The 20,391-nt window shown below is 34.1% G+C and overlaps 1 protein-coding gene across 4 annotated transcripts in view; it reads right to left on the minus strand.

Moving 5' to 3' along the window:
• The window catches only part of LOC150109973 (2-oxoglutarate and iron-dependent oxygenase domain-containing protein 2-like), a 202,167-nt gene that overhangs the window by 508 nt on the left and 181,268 nt on the right, over positions 1-20,391 (minus strand). The window contains exon 8 of one of the 4 annotated variants that reach the window (XM_090397448.1): positions 3,716-3,912. The exons of the other annotated variants lie outside the window; for them this stretch is intronic. Within the exon in view, the coding sequence (XP_090253574.1) occupies positions 3,858-3,912 (55 nt within the window). The 3' untranslated portion in view covers positions 3,716-3,857. Of the gene's footprint in view, positions 1-3,715; positions 3,913-20,391 lie in introns of those variants that run through there. 4 annotated transcript variants of the gene reach the window in all.

Below are 20,391 nucleotides of genomic sequence, written 5' to 3' on the forward strand. Positions count from 1 at the left end.
TAAATTGGAACCTCAAGTTAGTAAATATTACTTTTCAGATATCAGTAAAAACTAACTTGGAGTTTAAAAAATGTATCCACTCACTTACCTGCTCACTACAACAAATCTAAGTGCAATTTTTTTTAATGGATTTTACTGATGTGTATTATATGTAAATCCCAAAATAGTCCTTAAAGTATTTATTTCGAAAACACACTTTTTCTTCTCTTTTTAGAGATCTAATATAGTATGGTGGTTAATCTCATACAATTTTATCTTATTGCTTATTAAATCTTCAGTTTTGAAAATCAGAATGCTATAAAGTGTTTTTAATAAAAGAAAATAGGTAGTACTTATACGTTATGCTACACTTTCTTTGTAGTATTATTATTTATTATTAAAACACTTAAGGAATAGAACAACGTAATTAAGGATATAAATTAAATTAAACTTTAATAAATATTTTCCGATATTTCGGCAACGTCACGTTGCCATTTTCTAAAGGAACTTACAAAAAAGTTACGTGCACGTAGGCACTACAACACAGAAACTGGGCAAGTCCCCAGTTTCTGTGTTGTAGTGCCTACGTGCACGTAACTTTTTTGTAAGTTCCTTTAGAAAATGGCAACGTGACGTTGCCGAAATATCGGAAAATATTTATTAAAGTTTAATTTAATTTATATCCTTAACCACGTTGTTCTATTCCTTAAGTGTTTTAATAATGCATAACCAACGTATAAGCCTGTCTACGAGAATCATTTCTTTGTAGTAGTAGGTATTCTTTATTTTTAGATTAAGCATTAGCTTCATTTCTAAAAAAAAAATTTTTTTTTTTTTTTTGTAAATGATATGTGATTTTCAAGCATACATTCATATTAGCTATTAGAAAGGAATTGCTAAATTAACAGTAGGTATGAAATATAAACATTTTGAATTTTTAATTATCGTATTTACAGAGAACTGTTTTAATTTGTATGTGATATTTTCACTTAGTAAAACTGAAATTTAAATTATCCAAAAACAAAACTAATTTTTCTTGGATTATGCTAATTAGTTTTATTTTAAAAATAAGACATAAATTGTACTTAAATGCAATATTTACGTTTTGTGTCATTGATGTTTAAGAGCATTTTTGAATGCATGAATGGATAAAAGAGTATCTTCAAGATTTTATAAAATAACATTGTATAAACTGTGTCCCTTGATTTACCCCCTTCCCTTTCTCAAAAATGTCACTAAAGAAATATGGTATAGATTGCTTTGAGGATTAAAAAAATATATATAATTAAAGTTGATTATATGGAAGATAGCAAAAAAAAATTTATATTTTGTCATGTGCTAAAGAATTTATTAAAAACAGCTGAAATATCTCATATATATTACTAGATTCAAGGGTTGGTTGCTTGAGAAGGGACCATTTTATGATAATTGTATGCAAGATACCATATATACAGGTGTAGAAAAATTATCCTTTCTTTCTGATTGAAAATCCAATCGACAGCCAAGGAACATTTATAAAATGCCAAGCGAAGATGGATTAGATGATCAGAAGTGGCTTAGTTCCAGGAGAAGAAAATTGGGTTCTTCTACTCGAGACAGACCAGCTGAAGAATACATAGTAATACCTCATTTCATGGCCTAAGTTACCAACACATAATAAAGGCTTAAACTTTGATACAAAAATAAAGGTCTCTGGGAGATTACTTGATTACTCATGAAAGACCAGCTGGGACATTATAATTCTTCCCTAACAAAGACTTAATACTAGAAAAAGCAATGTCATGTTAAAAATAGGTACTTCATTTTAATATGCTAACAATAGTAAGTCTTATATTCTAATTTTAGTTCCTAATCATTGGATGTAATTTTTTGTTAACACAAGAGACTGGCTGGTTTCAAGAGTAATTATTTCAATGTCATTATTATCTAATTATAATGAAATATATTAGCTTGTCCTCTGTAGATATGCATATTCTCCTGAGGACACCTTAATATGAAGGTCAGCTTTTATTAAAAAAAGATGCTGCTTCCTCAAGTCTTTTTTAATTTAATAAAGGCTATTATACACTGATTAACAATGAAAAATAATATAGATTACCATACATAATTATGTGATTATTTCGTGACACTTAATATGCCCATCTTTGTTTGCAAATGCCTAATGGTTGTGCTAGCTGAAACTCATTCCTGATATAGGCTAAAGTAGGATATATCTAAATTTCAAAATTACACTCCTGTGAGATATGAGGATTTGCATTTCAGTATTGAGGAATGTGATTTTCTTGAATCACCTAGTGGAATGAATGAAGCTATACATTATGCTGCTAATCAATGCTTAAGCTCATTTTTTGGGAAGAAACTAGTACAAAGAAAAGTTCACCTCATGAACAAGAAGTATTGCTTGAAAAGCAAGAGAAATTTAAATGTTTTCTTCCAGCAATTTCTATTGGGAAAGTGAATAAATAAAAGTGGATAACTTCAGTTGCAGAGATCAGGTTGAAGCTGTGAAATATATTCTAATAGTGAACTTTGTTAACTATATATATATATATATAAACTGGTATTGCTCAGCTTAGTATAGTTGGCAAATAAAATGCATGCCTCATTTGGAACACCTCATCTATTAGCCAACATCTCAGGACTTTTTCCCCTCAATTTATAATCTTCATATTTTAAAACTCTTATCTTCATATGTAAATATGAGATCTCCAGTGGTTTATTATCCTTTACTATTCTAAAGCCCTCCCATGGATCTTGGTTTTAATTGTCACCTTTTGGGATTTATTTGAATTGATATTGTGTATTCAGTCTCTCTCCAAGTACGAAAATTGTATTAGTTTTTAAGATTCAAAAATGTTCAGTAATTATATCAGATAGTTTATAATATTGAATTATAAATAAAAACTTAAAATAAGAGAGGATTAAGAAAAGATCAAGGTTTTATATTCTTTATTTTTTAAATCATACTTTTAATTTAGTTTTAAATTTATTGAAGTGTTATGCTGAGAAACTGGATAACAAATGATAGCAAACTAAATATTTCACTATATATATATATTTCACTATATATATATATATATATATATATATATATGAATATGCTTTATGAAAAATAAAGCATATCCAAAGAATAGGGTTTGTTTGCAGATTATTACACTGCATGTTATTGAATGATTCATTCCTAAACGAGAGTTTGGTGTGCTTTTGGTTTCTTGCTTAATAAAATAATAGAATTTGTTGACAAAGATTTTTATTGCTTTTGGATTAAATTTTGCATGGAACTCATGAGTATCTGTAGTTGATTAGAAGTTTGTTTTTGGGTGTTTTTTTATAAAAATTATAGAAATAGTTTTTTGTTAGAATGAGGCTACTTCATAATCATCTGAACAACTTTTTGTCTATTTTCGACAATCACATTAACATGCCTATCAAAGTGGTATGATTGCTATTTCTTTGCAAAATTTGCATCTTGTTTCTCTTTCATAATCCCAAAAAGTGATATCGCAATGTGACTTAGTTGCTACTGGTAACCAGAGTCAGCTGCATTATGTTTAATTCATTGTCTAACATGGCTAAAGGAAAATGAATATTTTCCTTGAGTCATGTTTTAAGACACCAGTCACATGAAATGAGAACAGTAATTTATTTATGTTGAGTTAGATTACAATAATTAAAGTTACATGAAATAAGATGCTCTTCTACTCAATCACTTTTGTGCACAAGGATATTCAACAAATTACTGTATATATATATTTATTTTTTCATTTGTTTGTTCAGCACCACCATATGTCAAGTTTCAAACAAATTATGGCCTTAAAATTATTCTCTGCAATTATATTCAGAAATTATTTTGATTCTAAAATGATATAAATGTCAAACTATTTTTCTTCTTCAACCTTTTGGTTTTGTCCACTGCTGGACGAAACTGTGGAGCTGGAAAAATAATTAAATCATTATTTTATCTGGCCATTGTGAATTTCGTTTGTATAATGGATATTACAGTACTTCATTATTTTTATACATAAAAAAAAATTAGATATCAAAAAACCCAGCATTATTACATTCTCCTCTGCAATTTAATGTTTCATAATTTTAGTTGGCATGTCTGCTAGAACAGAAGTTCGTGTATGAATTAGGATAACACTGCTGTGCTGGGAAGAAGCTATCAACACAATACTAGATATCAATGTCAATAAAGAGCATGTTATTAATAGTAAGTTATACCAGACAAATTATTTAAATTCTTTATCCATGCATGAGTAAACACACATGAAATATCTTCACACTAGGCTGCTTGTGTAGGTGGAGGCATATGATTCACATCAAATTGCCTTAGCATTCCATAATTTGATGTGTAGTTATGAAAATCTTCATTCCAAACTTTGCTCTTGCTTGGTTAAAAGATTAAAACAAGAATATCTTCATTCCAAACTTTGCTCTTGCTTGGTTAAAAGATTAAAACAAGAATATAATTTGTCTGGTATAATTTACTTTGTAACTAAGCAAAAACTTTTTAGTGAGTGAGTGTATTATTATGAATCAAACTTAATGATTGCTTAATATTGAACTGTTAGTACTTCCACCAGTGCTTCATCTAGAATGATTATATAATGATCTGATATATCTGACTGCTTGCTTTCTCTGAAACATTAACTCAGCCAGCAGATGTAAAGTAATGAGTTATGTGAAGCAGTAGTTCTTCCATATTTTTAGGTAGCTCATAAAATGGCCTCAAAATTATTCTTTAATTCTTATTCTATATTAGTATCTAATGTAATCAGTTTGAATGAAAAGAAAACCTCCTTTGAACTTTATAATGCTGTTACTTTTACAATGACTGAACTGCACATGCAAGCTGATGGTTGCAATATAAGCATTGTTTCATTAAAGTAATGAAAGTATAATAAAAAATGTGGAGGAGAAGGAAGAGCATAAATAATTATGATAAAACACTATGCTCAACTGAACATGTACCTTGATTCTAACTAGATTATGCCTTTATATATCACCAACATGTGCTAGTAATATATAAGGCATAATGTAGTGTTTCTATTGAGGAAATAAGCTTTACACACCACATACAGATCTCGTCATTATAGTGAGCTGATATTTTCTCATTTGAGTTGCCTTTGTGCTTATTTAAAACTAACCTATGTAAATAACTGTTTTAATGTATGATCTTCAGACTCGTTAAATAATGAAAAATATTCAGAATCTTTGAAATGAGAATTTCTTTAAAAGATTTATGTACAGTTAAATAAAAATGATTTAACTAGGAATTACATAATTAAAAAAATAATGGAAATAGTGAATAAGTACACAGTTTTTGAGAGGATTCAAAAAACCTACCATTTCTCATTTCCCTACTGAGTCAGTCTTTCTGTTCTTTTGTAGTTGTAATGTTGTTTTTGAGAGTTTATGCCCTTTATATCTCATAAAACTTACAGGATTTTAACAATGCACAGTTTGTTTCCCAATGTAGAATGATTTGTAATCAGAATTTATTTCATGTCTTTAAGTACTGCTTCATATTTGCATGCAACAATATATATATATATGTAATATTGACAACCTGATGTCCAGCCACTATTTTTATAATCTGAATGCAGATTTACAAATATTTGTAAATCTGTATTCAGATTATAAAAATAGTGGCCGGACATCAGGTTGTCAATATTATAAGAGAGATGGGAGGAATTGATATCCTACAGTTTTGAAAGCTGAGTTAAAGAGCACACCAAAATTCCATGTCCTTAATTTTAATGATAATAAGTAAACTAAATTAGAAACAAGAATATTTAAGATACCTGTGTTCCATCCACCAGTGAGATATTTTGTACTGATACAAATCATGCAGTTTCTGAAAGGGAAATCATGCATTGGTTCAATTTCTTCTTGTATCAAACAAGAGACTATACTTATCATTTGCAGAACATTTGTCTGAAAATTTAGTCTTCTCTCTTTGTATGCACATGAAATTTCCATTGCATACAATTTTCACTTCGAGATGTGCATGTTTTGTACCAGTGAAAATAGGTTGTTTCAAATATTAGAATTCTTGCATCAATCAGTATATATATGGTATTCACATTATAAATGGCATAGAGACAGTGAAACTAAAGTGTATTATTGTAATCTTGAGTTAGTAGACAATTATTTTTCTTCTAGTAAAAAAGAAAAAAATGTAACTTTCATTCATGCTATAAGTGTGGGAGGGGGTAGTAATTAAGAACTACATTACTTCAGTGTATTGAAGAAATAAGATTACAAGGAATAGTTCTTATTCACTAGCTGTTAGCTGATTTAGGACACATCTGTTCAAAACAAAATACTTCTATATATGTTATATGTTAACACTTGATAATTTCTACTTAGTATAAACAGTGAAGAATGTAAAAGTATGCATTAGCTTCTTGTATTAGCTTGTCTGTATTTAAACACTATGCTTTCATATCATAAGATACTGCTATTAGAGATCTCTTTAATAATTGGCAAGTAAAGATTTAAAAAATTCAATAATCAAACAGGGAAAAATTGTTCTTTCTCAATTTGACTACAGGAAATATTTATTGAAGTTTAAACTGTGCATTTATATATATATATATGTGTGCACTAGAGTACTAAATGCATCTATCACCAATTCTTCCTGTTACCAGTTTAATGAAAACTACTTTGAGACGGGTATTTGTCTTTCTAAAAATTTCATTACCTATTATGTGATTAATGCTGTTCCAGTATTGACAAGTTTACGTATTTTTCAGAACAAAAAATATGTAATACACTAGCATTGGAGAGAAGGTGACATGTAAGGAGTTTAACTACTGTTATAGATAAAAGTAAGCTTAAAATATTTTATACTTCTGTAAGTGTAAAATGTACATCTTGTAGTCAGTTCCATTGTGCCTTTCAAATAAAGTTCCATATATTTTTCCTTTTCTGTGTATGGTTTTGGTTTATGCCACTTAAAAAAAAAAAAAAACTGCTTTCCTGTTGTGATTACCTTTGAACGACATACAAGGAAAAGATTTAACCACTCATTTAAAAGAAAATCACACACACACACACATATATATATATATATAACACATGGAATATCTATTGTGTTGCCAAAAGAAAGAAAGCTTTCTGCTATTTCCATCTTGTCAATATTAACTTAAATGTTGTTTTAATTAAAAATTCTTTTTTTTTTTCATTTATTTACATGCTACCTTGCTTGATTCCACAGTAGTGTGATTTGATTACCATTCTAACCTAGTCATTATGAATTACACAAGTAATCAAACCACGCTGTTGTGGAACTGTAATATGTTAATAAGTTGAATAAACATCACACAAGGTACAATGTAAATAAAACAATCGTAAATTTTAATTCAAACTAATTCTTATTAGTTAATGTTGACTTCAAAGAAAAAAATACATATATACAGTCAAATCTCAACTATGACTACCTGAATTTCCTTTAGAAGAGTACAAAGTCAGGACTTCTTAATAGTCAACCAAAGCACAGGGTTACATCCATTTTCATGATTCTGATAAGTCATGTCTTGGCAGTCACACCATATCTACCAGACACAGGATTCATTGGAATAAGACTAAGGGTTTTGTACACAGGGGCTTATTTTTATTAGAAAAGATCATACAGAGAAAGCTGTGAAGTCCATATTCATCATCTTAGGCCTGAATAAAATGACTTAATCCTTCTCATGATTGTATTAAATAAATTATTTTTATAGAAGAAAGAAACTGATGAGGCCAGGGATTTTGGAGTGCTAGTAGATAGGAAGTTGAAATTCACAGGCCATGTTAGCAAATATTGCATAATTGTAAAGATATATACATGTCATTTAGCCTCTTTACAAGGCCTTGATAACATCTCACTTGAACTATTGTGCACAGGTCTGGTCTCCATTGTGATTCTGATATAGTGGAGAGATTACAAAGGAGAGTGTTAAAAATGATATCAGGATTGGGGAATACTAATTATATTGTGCACAGGTCTGGTCTCCATTGTGATTCTGATATAGTGAAGAGATTACAAAGGAGAGTTAAAAATGATATCAGGATTGGGGAATACTAATTATAAAGACAAATTGAGAATTTGTAGACACTAGCAACCAGGAGGAAGAGGAGTGATATGATTGAGACTTACAAATCTCCGAAAGGATCATACAGGATTTCAATTTATGGAGGGTGGGGAAAGGACAAGAGGGCATCCTTGGAAGCTGAGAATTAATTCTGCTAAGAAGGGGGTGAGGGCTAGATTTTTATCTCATAGGATGGTGTGTGATAAAGAGCAAAGAGGCTATTTTTTTTCCAGTGGCATAAATTAAGTTAAGGGGGATAAAATCCCTCGTTATTTTAAAGCCGGATACGAAACTCGGAGATCGAAATCTAATCTAAGAGTTTCGTGCCGAAGAACTATCGGCGAGTCCAGCATAAGTCAACACCTGGGTAAAGGTGGAGCAAGCTCCATCACTATCCTTAATATTTTCTCATAATGTAAAACACAGCTCCTAGGAGAGGTATTACTGTTTTACATTATGATTGAAACTCTTAGATAAGATTTCGTATCTGGATAATGAGGGATTTTATCCCCTTAACTTAATTTACGCTGCCGGAAAAAAATAGCCTCTTGGACTCTTTATCATAGTAATAATATATGGGTACACCGTTCTGGCAATTCGCATAGTAGGGGTATGTAAGTTCGTTTCACTTAAACCTTGGTATTATGCAGGTCTACCTACTCACTGATGAGACCTCAATAAAGGTCGAAACCGGTCTGGGTAGTGACCTCTCCTCATAATGGTACACAATAAATAACGGAAAAAACTCACGCAGAAAGATTATTTATTAGTATAATTTTCACCTGTGTGTCACAGGCATCTTCAGTACATTAAGCTCAAAATTAAACACTAACTGACAATTCCAAAAAGCGCCACCTAATTTTGAGCTTAATGTACTGAAGATGCCTGTGACACACAGGCGAAAATTATACTAATAAATAATCTTTCTACGTGAGTTTTTTCCGTTATTTATTGTGTACCGATATGTCTACTCACGGTTTACCTCTTTTAAAACTCTCCTCATAATGTAAAACAGTAATACATCTCCTAGGAGCTGTTTTACATTATGAGAAAATATTAAGGATAGTGATGGAGCTTGATCTGAGTTACCCTAGTGTTGTACTACTGAGGTGTTGACTTACGTTTGGACTCACCGATAGTTCTTCGGCATGAAACTCTTAGATTAGATTTCGATCTCCAAGTTTCGTATCCGGCTTCAAAATAATGAGGGATTTTATCCCCTTAACTTAAGGATGGTGTGTGATTAAAATGGATTGCCATTGGATGTTGTGAGTGCAAGCAACGTGAATGAATTCAAGAATAAGCATGATAGCTGGTGCATGTAGTATGTGGCTTCCCTGGTGCTCTTGGTAATAATAATAAAGAGCCATAGCTAAAAGAGAAGTGAAAAAAAGACACAGAGAATCATGGAACAAATTTGTCTCTAATTTGGAATATGATTTTTATAAAATAAGACCCAATGTATATAAAAATTTGAGACATTTAAGTACAGATACTAAAGATCTCTGATGCCCAACCTAATCTTTTCATGATCAACAAACAATTATCTCCCGCCAGGTCCTATCCAATATCATTAATGCAGAACAATGGCCTAGGGCTGACCCCTGCAGTACACCACTTGTCACCTTATATCTGGCAGATTCACATCTCTACTACTTTCTCATCACTTTCACTGTCTGATAAATGTCCTTCAGTCACCCACTTATTCATGTCAATAGTTTATATTCCAATAACATCCATTATCATTTGCCCATATCAAATGCCTTAACAGAGTGTATCCATTCTATTCTTTGTAAAATATAGCTTGTACAAACTTCTCTAAAATTCTCACTTCAGCTACTGATAGATCAGTAGTCAGGAACATCAGTTTTGTACAATGGAAGGAACTACCATGCATTTTTCCCCATTCCTACTGGGATCTTTCCTGAGATGAGGAGACTCAAGTTATACATACATGTCAAAGCCCTAGCCAATTCAGCTGAACATTCCATTAGTATATATCCCATCTATCTCTTGAACCTTGTTACATACACCGGTTGATAGATCTTAGTGAAGTCAGCACTTATTTGAACAATCTCATCTGCTTCTGACAGAAGGGTACTGTCTGCCTTCACTAAAGTTATTCTTCTACATTCATTTTTCCCCCTTTTACAGCATAACAGTAAAATTCTTTTGGGTTGCCTTTTGGCCACACAGGAATACATAACATTTCTTGCTTGTGCTTTATTTATTTCATAACTACTCTCACAATATTTATTCCACATCTTATGGATCTCTTGCTTAATAAGTTTGCACATCCACTTCACTCCCACCCGATTTGTTTTTTGCTGGTGTGAACTGGCTTGAAAAAGGTACTTTTAATCTCTAGAGCAGGGAATGTTATGTTACCTAACCTTAGCTCATCCACAATGTGTAATGCATAAGTTCACAACCTTCTATGGGAGGTGGAGTTTACATAAAAAAAAAAAAAATTGTATGAGAAGAAACAAATCAAACTCATTTAATTCCTCCTTCACGCAATGATCATAATGTCCTATGGTTGTGATGTGTGTATTTGAAGAACCAGAGCTGCTCAGACCTTACAAATTTAATTCATTCATATCCATGACTGTGGGGCATTCATCTACAAACCCAATCTCTGGGTTTCTTTTGTTCATTTCTTCATACATCTGCCATCCATCTTTTACAGCACCTTTTACAGGGATATTGAATTCATGCATCAGCAAATTAGTGCAATGAGTGCAGGGTTAGTGATTATTATAGTGATATCAATTGGGAGGAGGAAATATCACGTGGCAAAAGAGGAAATGGAATTCATACACCTAAGAGATAATTACTTGAAACAGCACATAACTGAAGGGACTCGTGGTGTGAGTGTGTTGAACCTGGTCATTGGTTCAGAGGACATATGCATAAGTAAGGTGTCCTCATTACCTCCAATTGGTGAGAGCAATCATGAATGTATTCCCATGGTCACGAAGACAAACAAGGTAGGCGTATTAGATGGATGAGTAGTAGTAGTAGTAGTATCAGGCTTGATCTGCAAAAAAAGAAAATGTTATGGAAAATTTACAAGGAGAAAGGTGATCAGTACACCCATGAGCAGTACAAGGCTCAAGCTAGGAAGGTTACCAGCATAGTAAGAAAAGCCAAATTATGAGAAGACTTTGGCCAAGGAGATCAAAGGTAATCCTAAAGAGTTCTTCCTATAAGTGACAAGTAAAAGGAAGAATGACTTTGGAAGGATAACTTTAGTGGGTGCTGATGGTATTGAAGTGACCAATTCAAATGTAATAGTAGAGTTACTGAGTGATCACTTTTCAAAAGTCTATCACCCAAGTGAGGATATCTCTGTACCTGTAGCAATAACTAATGTGAGAATTGAAGTTAAAAAATCAGAGATACTTTAGTATATTGCAGAATTCAAATGCAAACACTGCTCTAGGTTTAGATGGAATATCAGCTCGGGTGTTGCATGAATGTGCAAAGGAATTGTCAACACCTCTTACTAGGTTATTTAACTTAAGTTTGAACTCTGGCATGGTCCCTAGGGAGTGGATGAAAGGCAAAGTAGTTCCTTTGTATAAAGGTGGCTCCAAGACTGTGGTATTTAATTACAGACCAATCACCATCTCGGGAGTGGTGGTAAAAGTAGGTTAAAGACAGAATTTAAGAATGGGTGGATCAGAATATGATACTCTATAGGGGCCAGCATGGTTTTGTTAAAGGCCGATCCTGCCTTAGTAATTTATTAACTTTTTATAATAGAATGACATCTGAGTTGGACAAAGGAAATGGCTACACAGTGGTATTTCTGGATTTTGCTAAGGCTTTTGACAGGATATCCCATGGAATACTGTTGTGCAAACTGGAGCAGATGGGGATGGATACTAAACTGGTGATATGGATAAGAGAATGGCTCATGGAGAGATACCAGAAAGTGGTGTATGGAGGAGCAGAATCCAGGATGAGGCAAGTCACCAGTGGTGTGCCTCAGGGCTCTGTGTTTGGGCTGTTATTGTTTAATTTGCATATAAATGATATAAGAAATGGCTTGAAGGGAGATATAAATGATATAAGAAATGGCTTGAAGGGAGATATTCAGTTGTTTGCTGATGATGCAAAGTTGGGTAGCACAATAAAAAATCAAGCCAATGTTGAGAGTTTGCAGGATGATTTAAATAAGCTGGCAAAATTAATAATAAATTTACTTTAATCCTTTATCCAAGTGTAAGCAAACAAAGTTTGCACCTGAAAATATCTTCAGGACTGAGGTAAGGTCATACAACACCAACTCCGAGAAAAGGTGGACCAAGCTCTCATCACTCCTTGTCTCAGTATCTCCCATAATTCAAAGCACATCTCCTTGCGGACATGTATACTGCTATGCATTAAGGGAAGGGCCACTACCCAGACTGGTTTTGACCTTTATTGAAGCGTATTTAAGTAAAGACCTCTCTAAAAATTAGACGATCCCAAAAGATCGCCCAACTCAGATTTGTTCCGCTCAGTGACAGGCTCACCCCGTCACCAAGAAGAACTTCTCAGCGTTGGCTCTACCCACCACCAGACAGAGCCATAATCTCATGGTGGCTCTACTCAGAGACAGGCAAAAACCTACCCCAAGCAGAGCCTCTCATATATATCCAGCATGGGAGACAGACCCAAACGTGGAGATACTAAGGCAGAAGCAATAGGAGAGGTCATATTTACATATATACGAGGTGCCAACAGATGTACCATCTTATTATTGAATTACTCTGGATTTAGAGAAAGATGTTGGAAGTTTCTTTTGCACTTGGTTAGACTATAATAAATTTAGTTTAATTCTTTATCCAAGTGTACACAAACAAAGTTTGTACCTGAAAATCCACTTTACCTCAGTCCTGAAGATATTTTCAGGCACGAACTTTGTTTGCTTACACTTGGATAAAGGATTAAACTAAATTTATTATAGTCTAACCAAGTGCAAAATAAACTTCCAAAATAGGTAAAAGGTAATGGATGTCAGTTCAATGTGGAAAAGTGTCAAGTTATGCATTTTAGGATTAAAAGGTTACCAGCTGTGTACTACATTGATGGAACAGTACTCCAAGAGATTGATGAGACTAGGAACTTGGGGTTGTTGGTGGATAGGGAGATGAAGTTCAGAGAAACACATTGCTAAGGTGTCCAAGATTGCACATAGGATTACTTGGTTATTGAAGAACATACTAACATCCAGAGATAAAGAGGTTATTATTCCCCTTTATAAGGCATCGATACTTCCACATTTGGATTACTTTGCTCAAGTCTGGTCACTTGGAGATGAGGAGGTTGTGGAGAGGGTTCAGAAGAGAGTGACTAAGTTGGTGAGTGATGTAAAAAATGCTCCCTACATTGATGGATTGAGAGCTTTTGGATTGCAGAGGTTGGTTGATGGCAGAGAAGAGGGGATATGATATAAACATTTAAATTACTAAAATGTTTTTATAAGATTGATGCAGGGAAAATAATAGTGAAATAATAGCTCTGTAATAGTGATGGAAGAACAAGAGGTCATCCCTGGAAATTAAGGAAAAGTGTGGTTAACAAGGATATGAGAACTAGATTTTTCGCCTGCAGGGTGGTGAATGAAAGGATGAGAGGAGTGCATTGCCTGACTTCGTCTCTAAATAAATTCAAGAAAAGATATGATAGATATTGTTTTGATAGTTTGGGTCTCCCACAATGAGTCTACTGACTCCATGAAGATACCCGTAATAATAATGTCAAAACAACACTTGTCTTCAAATACACTGTCTGCATAAAATAAACAATATTCGTTACAACATTATAAAGTATTTACATATGCAAATACTATTACATACAATTGCAAATTGTATGTAATAATACTATTACAAAATCAGGCCTAGTAGCTTGTTTTGGTTTCTTATCCACTGCTTCAGTCTAGGGCTTGTAGTCCATTTTATTTTAAAGTACTTTGGTATGGACATTCTAGGAAGATTGTTTTACCAATGTTGTTTACGGAACAAGCTTCATTAGATTAGAGACTGCTTCAGTTCTTTTTTGCTTCCTCTCTCTCTCTCTCTTTATTTTTTCATTGTTTAATCATATACAGACAAGTCACTTTTTGAAACAAAATTGTAATTTTTAAATATTCATGATTTCCTGATTATCTGAATTTTAATTCAAGATATTCTGATATACAAGGATATCTGCATAAGCCAGGCATTAGATATGAATAAAGGTCTGCAAGTTGTCTGAGTGGGTCATGCAAACTACAGTGGTAAGTATACAAAGATGCCTGAAGATAACTTATGTCTGTATATGAATGCCATAAATATCAGGAATAAGTAGTTGAGTTTGTTGTCTTGGTGAATAAATGTGAAGAAAAACTATCTTGGCATAGCCTTAGATTAGTGATATTAGTGAGATCTGGTTTTCAGTTCTTAACTTCTATGGTATGCCACAACAAAAAAACAGTACTGAAGGTGGTGTTAACATTGGAAGAAAAAACATTTATTGTTGAGCATTATTTTCATTCATACAGAGTTGGTAGAGAAATTGGTCCAAACCTACAACATGTTTGTGAACAGTTTGTTCATCATTTCTGTAAACAAGCCCCAAGCAAGAGTGTCATCATTGCCTTAATTGAAAGGTTCCAACATACTGAGTGTGTTCTGCTGCAATGCAGAGGGCATTCAGAGAGAGATCATGAGCTGTTAAACAAATGAGAATCATTGGATTGTGCTGGAGCAAGTTTTGCAGTCAATGCCGAACAGCAATAAAACTTGGAACACTGAAGTAGTTACTACAGAGAATCCTTAAGGAGCTGAGTGCCTTTTTGTATGTCATTCAGGTGGGTCACTGTTTAACAGCAATGCATGCTGGCCGATGTCTATGAAGATCCATCCTTTCTCAATAATGTCTGGTTCTCGGATAAAGCATATTTCCATCTAAGCGGTTATTATGTAAACAGACAAACCTACAGGTTTCTTGGTTTTGTGAGATCTGAATTTGTCCAAGAGATACCTTGCACAGTGAGGTCATCACATGGTGTGCAGTTTCGGGACATGGTCCTTCTCCATGGATAAGGATAGTGTAACCATGACCATGAATAGCAAACACTACATTGAGAATGTGTTGGTTCCGTTCACCCAGGATTGGCATAGAATGTATCATGCAAAAAAGTTCAATTTTTTGTACAGGACAGAGCAACCTATAACACATCACCCGGTTCGGGAACACTTCCCCAGTTCACAGAATTCCTGTATCCTTCACGTTCTTCTGAACTCACATCACTTGACCTTTGTTTGGGAGTATGTTGAGCAAATGGGTATTACACCATGACCCGTCTTCAAACCTTGATGAACTAAGGGATAAAATTATATATGTCCAGCAGATGTCCCAACCCTTGTTCTCCAAGCTGACAGAGAACCTTTGCATGCACTATGAAACCCGTCTTGAAAGACAGGGTGTCCATTTTTGAGCACATAATCTACCATTGTTAATGCATTATTCAACCAAGATTCCACCAACAGTTGTGGATGTACATATCATGTGTAAACATATATTTCTTTGTTAATAAACCCATTTACTTCACAATGTAAAAATAATCATAATTTACAATTATGAATCTCTTTACATTATTTCTCTATTTTAATATATCATTAGTTTTGGTTTCGTAACACACATATCAACACTTGTGATGTGCCCGTTATTGATATTATTGTCAAAATGAAATGTAAAGCATCTGAAATTTCGATGTACTTACTAGATTATGATAATTATGCTACTTTCAATCTTTTTATTGTAATTTAAAATTATTAAGTGTTGAGATATTTGTTGTGGTTTGTGTAGACATTCTGTTTGCACTAATGAGACAAACACATCAGCCATTATATGTAACTACTCACTTGCCATTTACGTGGAGTGCGCATGTTTGCTGAGGACTTTGATGGGTGATTGACAGCTGAGAGAGAGAGTGTTTGGTATTTGGAGTAATGAGGAAAACTAGTAGAAAGCTAATGGAAATGTGAGAATGGCAACTGAAGAATTTTGTTCTTAGGAAGTTTTTACGTTTTACATGACAATGGGAGAATATTATTAGAAGATCCTGAAAAGGAATCATAGAACTGTGAGTCTCTAAACTGGAGGAAATGAGATTGTCAACAAGTATTTAGTAAATAAAATAAGATACTGCCAAATTATAAAAATCAAGTAGATATTAGATCCAGCATTATTTCAAAGCCAGATGTAGAAACTGAAAGTTTCTTAAAAATAAGTTGACTAGAGAGCTTACGGGATTGGTATTTACGACTTTCTAATTAGTGAAATCTTATCAAAAATGGGCTAATTAGAAAGCAAATATATGGACGCCTGGGCAGCATTCATGTTTTCTAAATGGTTCATGCTATGGCAACTTGTAAATGCCAGTGGGTATATGTTCCTGTAAGCTCTCTCTGATCAACTTATTTTTACAAAACTTTCACAGTTTCTACATTTGGCTTTGAAATAATGCTGGATTTAATATCCACTTGATTTTTTTAATTTTGCAACTCTGAATTGAAGCCTTTTGGCTCTTTATTTTAGTAGATACTGTCAATACAATTAATGTTCTAATTGAATGTTTGAGGAAACACTGAATGGAAAGTTTCATCTTCTGTCTTAAGGACACTGGATTACTATGGAAAAAGCAATTGATGAAATTTGAAACTGTAAAGTGGCTTAACATGAAGACTTAGATATGTTGTTTGTGAAATAATAGAAGAAATCTCTTTCTCTGGTACAAAAATTCGTAAATTGTGCATCAAATAGAACTGGAAGAGGTAAGAATATTTATACTTCAGTGAGACAGGAGGAATAATATTGTATGCTACATAAGGGTGATAAAAAAGGATTCCATGGAAAAGAGGAAGAAAATTTTATATTTTTGGAAAAGGCCCTAACAAAGAAACTGACTGATGAACATTTTTGTTGTGAAAACAACAAAATCTTTGGATAAGTGTAGATTTATTTTAGAAGGTCTTGGATCCAGTTAATTGTGTAGTAATGTTTTTTGTAGTTATTTATGTAATTTTATTTAAATGTATATTATGTTTTAGTTTCATTAAATGTATGTTTTTTTTTATTTGATCTTAAGTCAATAATTTTCCTGATTCTAAAAGAAATAGTTAAAAGTCATTGCAGCAATCAGAATTGAACCCTTGTGTAATTATTAAACACTTTGAGCATAGAAATCTTTTTATAGGGATGGTAAAAATAAAAATAACATTTCTCGTGGAAAGGCTTGGACATTGGTTATACATTCTTACTAAATAGCTTAAGGAAATTACAACGTACAATAGAATATATATTAAAATAAATTTTAATACACTTCTAATATTTTGGCAATGTCACGTTGCCATTATCACAGTAACTTAAATACAAGACACGTGCACGCAAGCACAACACACAGTAAATGAGGAACGAAGCAGGAAGCTATTCTTTCTCCTAAAAGTCCTGATGGTGTCCCTGGTGGGCAATGTTGGTATTCTTGGCCGATTGGGCTGAAGGTCTTCTGATGGAGGTTTCCCAAATTTGGGGCAGTCTCATGCAACCAAATTTGTTTAGGTTTGGATTGTTTCTTAGGGCTGAGGCTGATTTCATGAAAAGTCTTTCATATTTAAATTTACTACGGTGTATTATCGTGGCTTTTTTCCACCGTATTCTATGGCGGGAATCCAGCGCATGGTCTGCAAGACCAGAGTGGCTGTATTGGTGAAACCGGATGTAGTTCTTGTGTTCTGAAATTCTGATATTGGCTGTTCTGCCTGTTTGGCCAAAGTATGACAGCTTACAGCTGCAAGGAACTTGGTATACACCAGGTAGGTCTGGGGGGAAGGTTGGTCTTTAGTGGAGCGGATAAGGGATGCCAACTTTTTTATAAGGTCTGTAACAAGAAGTTAAGTCATGTTTATTTAGGATTTTTGTAATTTTTTCCGTGGTGCCTTGGATATAGGGAATGGTGATGGATTTAGAGTAATCCTTGTTGCATGGGGGGGGGGGGTATTGGTATAAATATGTTTTGGATTTTTTGGGATAGATAGCCATTGGCTGAGAAAGTGTTGAGAATGTGGTTTAGTTCTGTGGTTAGGGCATTGTCATTTGAACAGATAAGTTTAGCCCTGTTGTGTAGTGTGTCTTAATGACTCCATATTGTTGTGTGTGTGTGGGGGGGTGAATGTATCTGCCTCTATGGGTGGGTTTTCTATAAACTGAGAAAACCAAGGTTCCATCAGGCTGGCAGGTGACTAGTGTGTCTAAGAAAGGAAGACAGTTGTTTTTTTCTTCTTCCAGGGTGAACTTGATTCTGGGGTGTTGGTTGTTTAAGTGTGTTAGGAAGGAGAGGAGTGCATCGGAGCCATGTGGCCAAATAGCGAACAAATCATCAACATAGCGAAGCCATATGGTTGGTTTTTTTTGGGGCAGAGTTTAAGGCTTTCTCTTCAAAAGTCTTCATATAAAAATTGGCCAAGGGTGGGGAGAGTGGAGAACTCGTGGCTATCTCCTCTATTTGTTTGTAGAATTTTCCTTGCCAAACAAAATAGCCTGAGTTCATTGTGAACTGAAATAGGGCTGTGATATCGGGAGGAAATTTAGCTTGGATTAGCTCTAAGGATTCTTTCAGTGGGACATTTGTGAATAAGGAGGAGACATCAAAACTGACCACGTCAGTGTGTTTGAGTGTAAGGTTTTCTATGCTGGCTTTGAAGTGGGCTGAGTTTTATGTGTGAAGGTGTGTTGCCAGTATAGCGCGTGAGGGCTTTGGCCAAATGTTTAGCTAGTTTGTATGTGGGGGGATTCAATGCCATGCACTATGGGACGTAATGGCACATTTTCTTTATGTATTTTTGGGAGTCCATATATACGGGGGGGGGGGGTGTTTGGAGTTAAACGGTTTTAATTTGTTAGTGACTTCTACAGGCCAAGAAGTGACCTTTTTAAAGAGCCTGTGGAGTTTTCTAATTTGTGAGTTGGTGGGATTGTACTCGACAGGAAGGTAAGTAGCCCGATCTAATAATAGAGCATTCAGCTTACTGTAATCCTTTTGGTTAAGCAATACTGTAGTGTTCCCTTTATTCGCTTTGGTGATTATTATTTCCTTGTTTTTCTTTAATTCTTGCAGAGATTTAATTTCCTTATTGGGCATGTTGGTTTTTGGTGGTTTTGCTTTGGTAACAACACAAGCTACATCCAGTCTAATATCATTGGCAACGTGGTTTGGAAGGTGTCGAATCCTGCGTTCAATTTGTATCATAATGTCTTCAGAAATATTCTTCCCAGTAAACTTCCAGTATTCTTCTGAGCATAATAACGAAGTTGTGGCCACGTGAGAGAGCGTCGAGTGCTTCAAGTTTCAAACTAATTGATGAAAGGTTGACTACCATGTCAGTAGGAAGTTGTGGTTTGGAGTTTGAGTTCTTTTTTAAATTCTCAAATATTTTGATGTGTTGTTCCTGTACTTTTTTAAATTCTTTGTCCGTAGCAGTGCATGAGATGTCGTATAAAATAGACCAAATCTCATGGTTCAAGGTGCTGGAAAGCTCATCTTCGAGTGCCTGGATAGCTGAGCTAGCTTCACACAGGTAGCGGCGATTTGTTTCCCGAGCAAAACTTGGTTGGCATGGTTATAAATATGGAGAGCCTTTTGGGAAATGAAACGTTGCTTGAATTTGACACAGTTTGGGATTACCTGGTTATCCTGGCAGCGTTTTAGGAAAGCGAGACGATTCAGTTGTCTTGATAGCTTCAACTTCATTTTACCGTAATGTCGGGCCTTACGTGCAATGGAATCTCCGTGAATTATCGTAATTCTCGTGGAAAAGCTTAGACGTTGGTTATACATTCTTACTAAATAGCTTAAGGAAATTACAAGAATTAAAGAAAAACAAGGAAATAATAATCACCAAAGCGAATAAAGGGAACACCACAGTATTGCTTAACCAAAAGGATTACACAGGTAAGCTGAATGCTCTATTATTAGACCGGGCTACTTACCTCCCTGTCGAGTACAATCCCACCAACTCACAAATTAGAAAACTCCACAGGCTCCTTAAAAAGGTCACTTCTTGGCCTGTAGAAGTCACTAACAAATTAAAACCGTTTAACTCCAAACAACCCCTCCCCCCGTATATATGGACTCCCAAAAATACATAAAGAAAATGTGCCATTACGTCCCATAGTGCACGGCATTGAATTCCCCCACATACAAACTAGCTAAACATTTGGCCAAAGCCCTCACGCACTATATTGGCAACACACCTTCACACATAAAACTCAGCCCACTTCAAAGCCAGCATAGAAA

The sequence above is a fragment of the Typopeltis vanoorti genome, chromosome 1, assembly GCF_054136105.1.
Source record: "Typopeltis vanoorti isolate ZY-2024b chromosome 1, IOZ_Tvanoo_1.0, whole genome shotgun sequence".
In the NCBI taxonomy this organism is placed as follows: domain Eukaryota; kingdom Metazoa; phylum Arthropoda; class Arachnida; order Uropygi; family Thelyphonidae; genus Typopeltis; species Typopeltis vanoorti.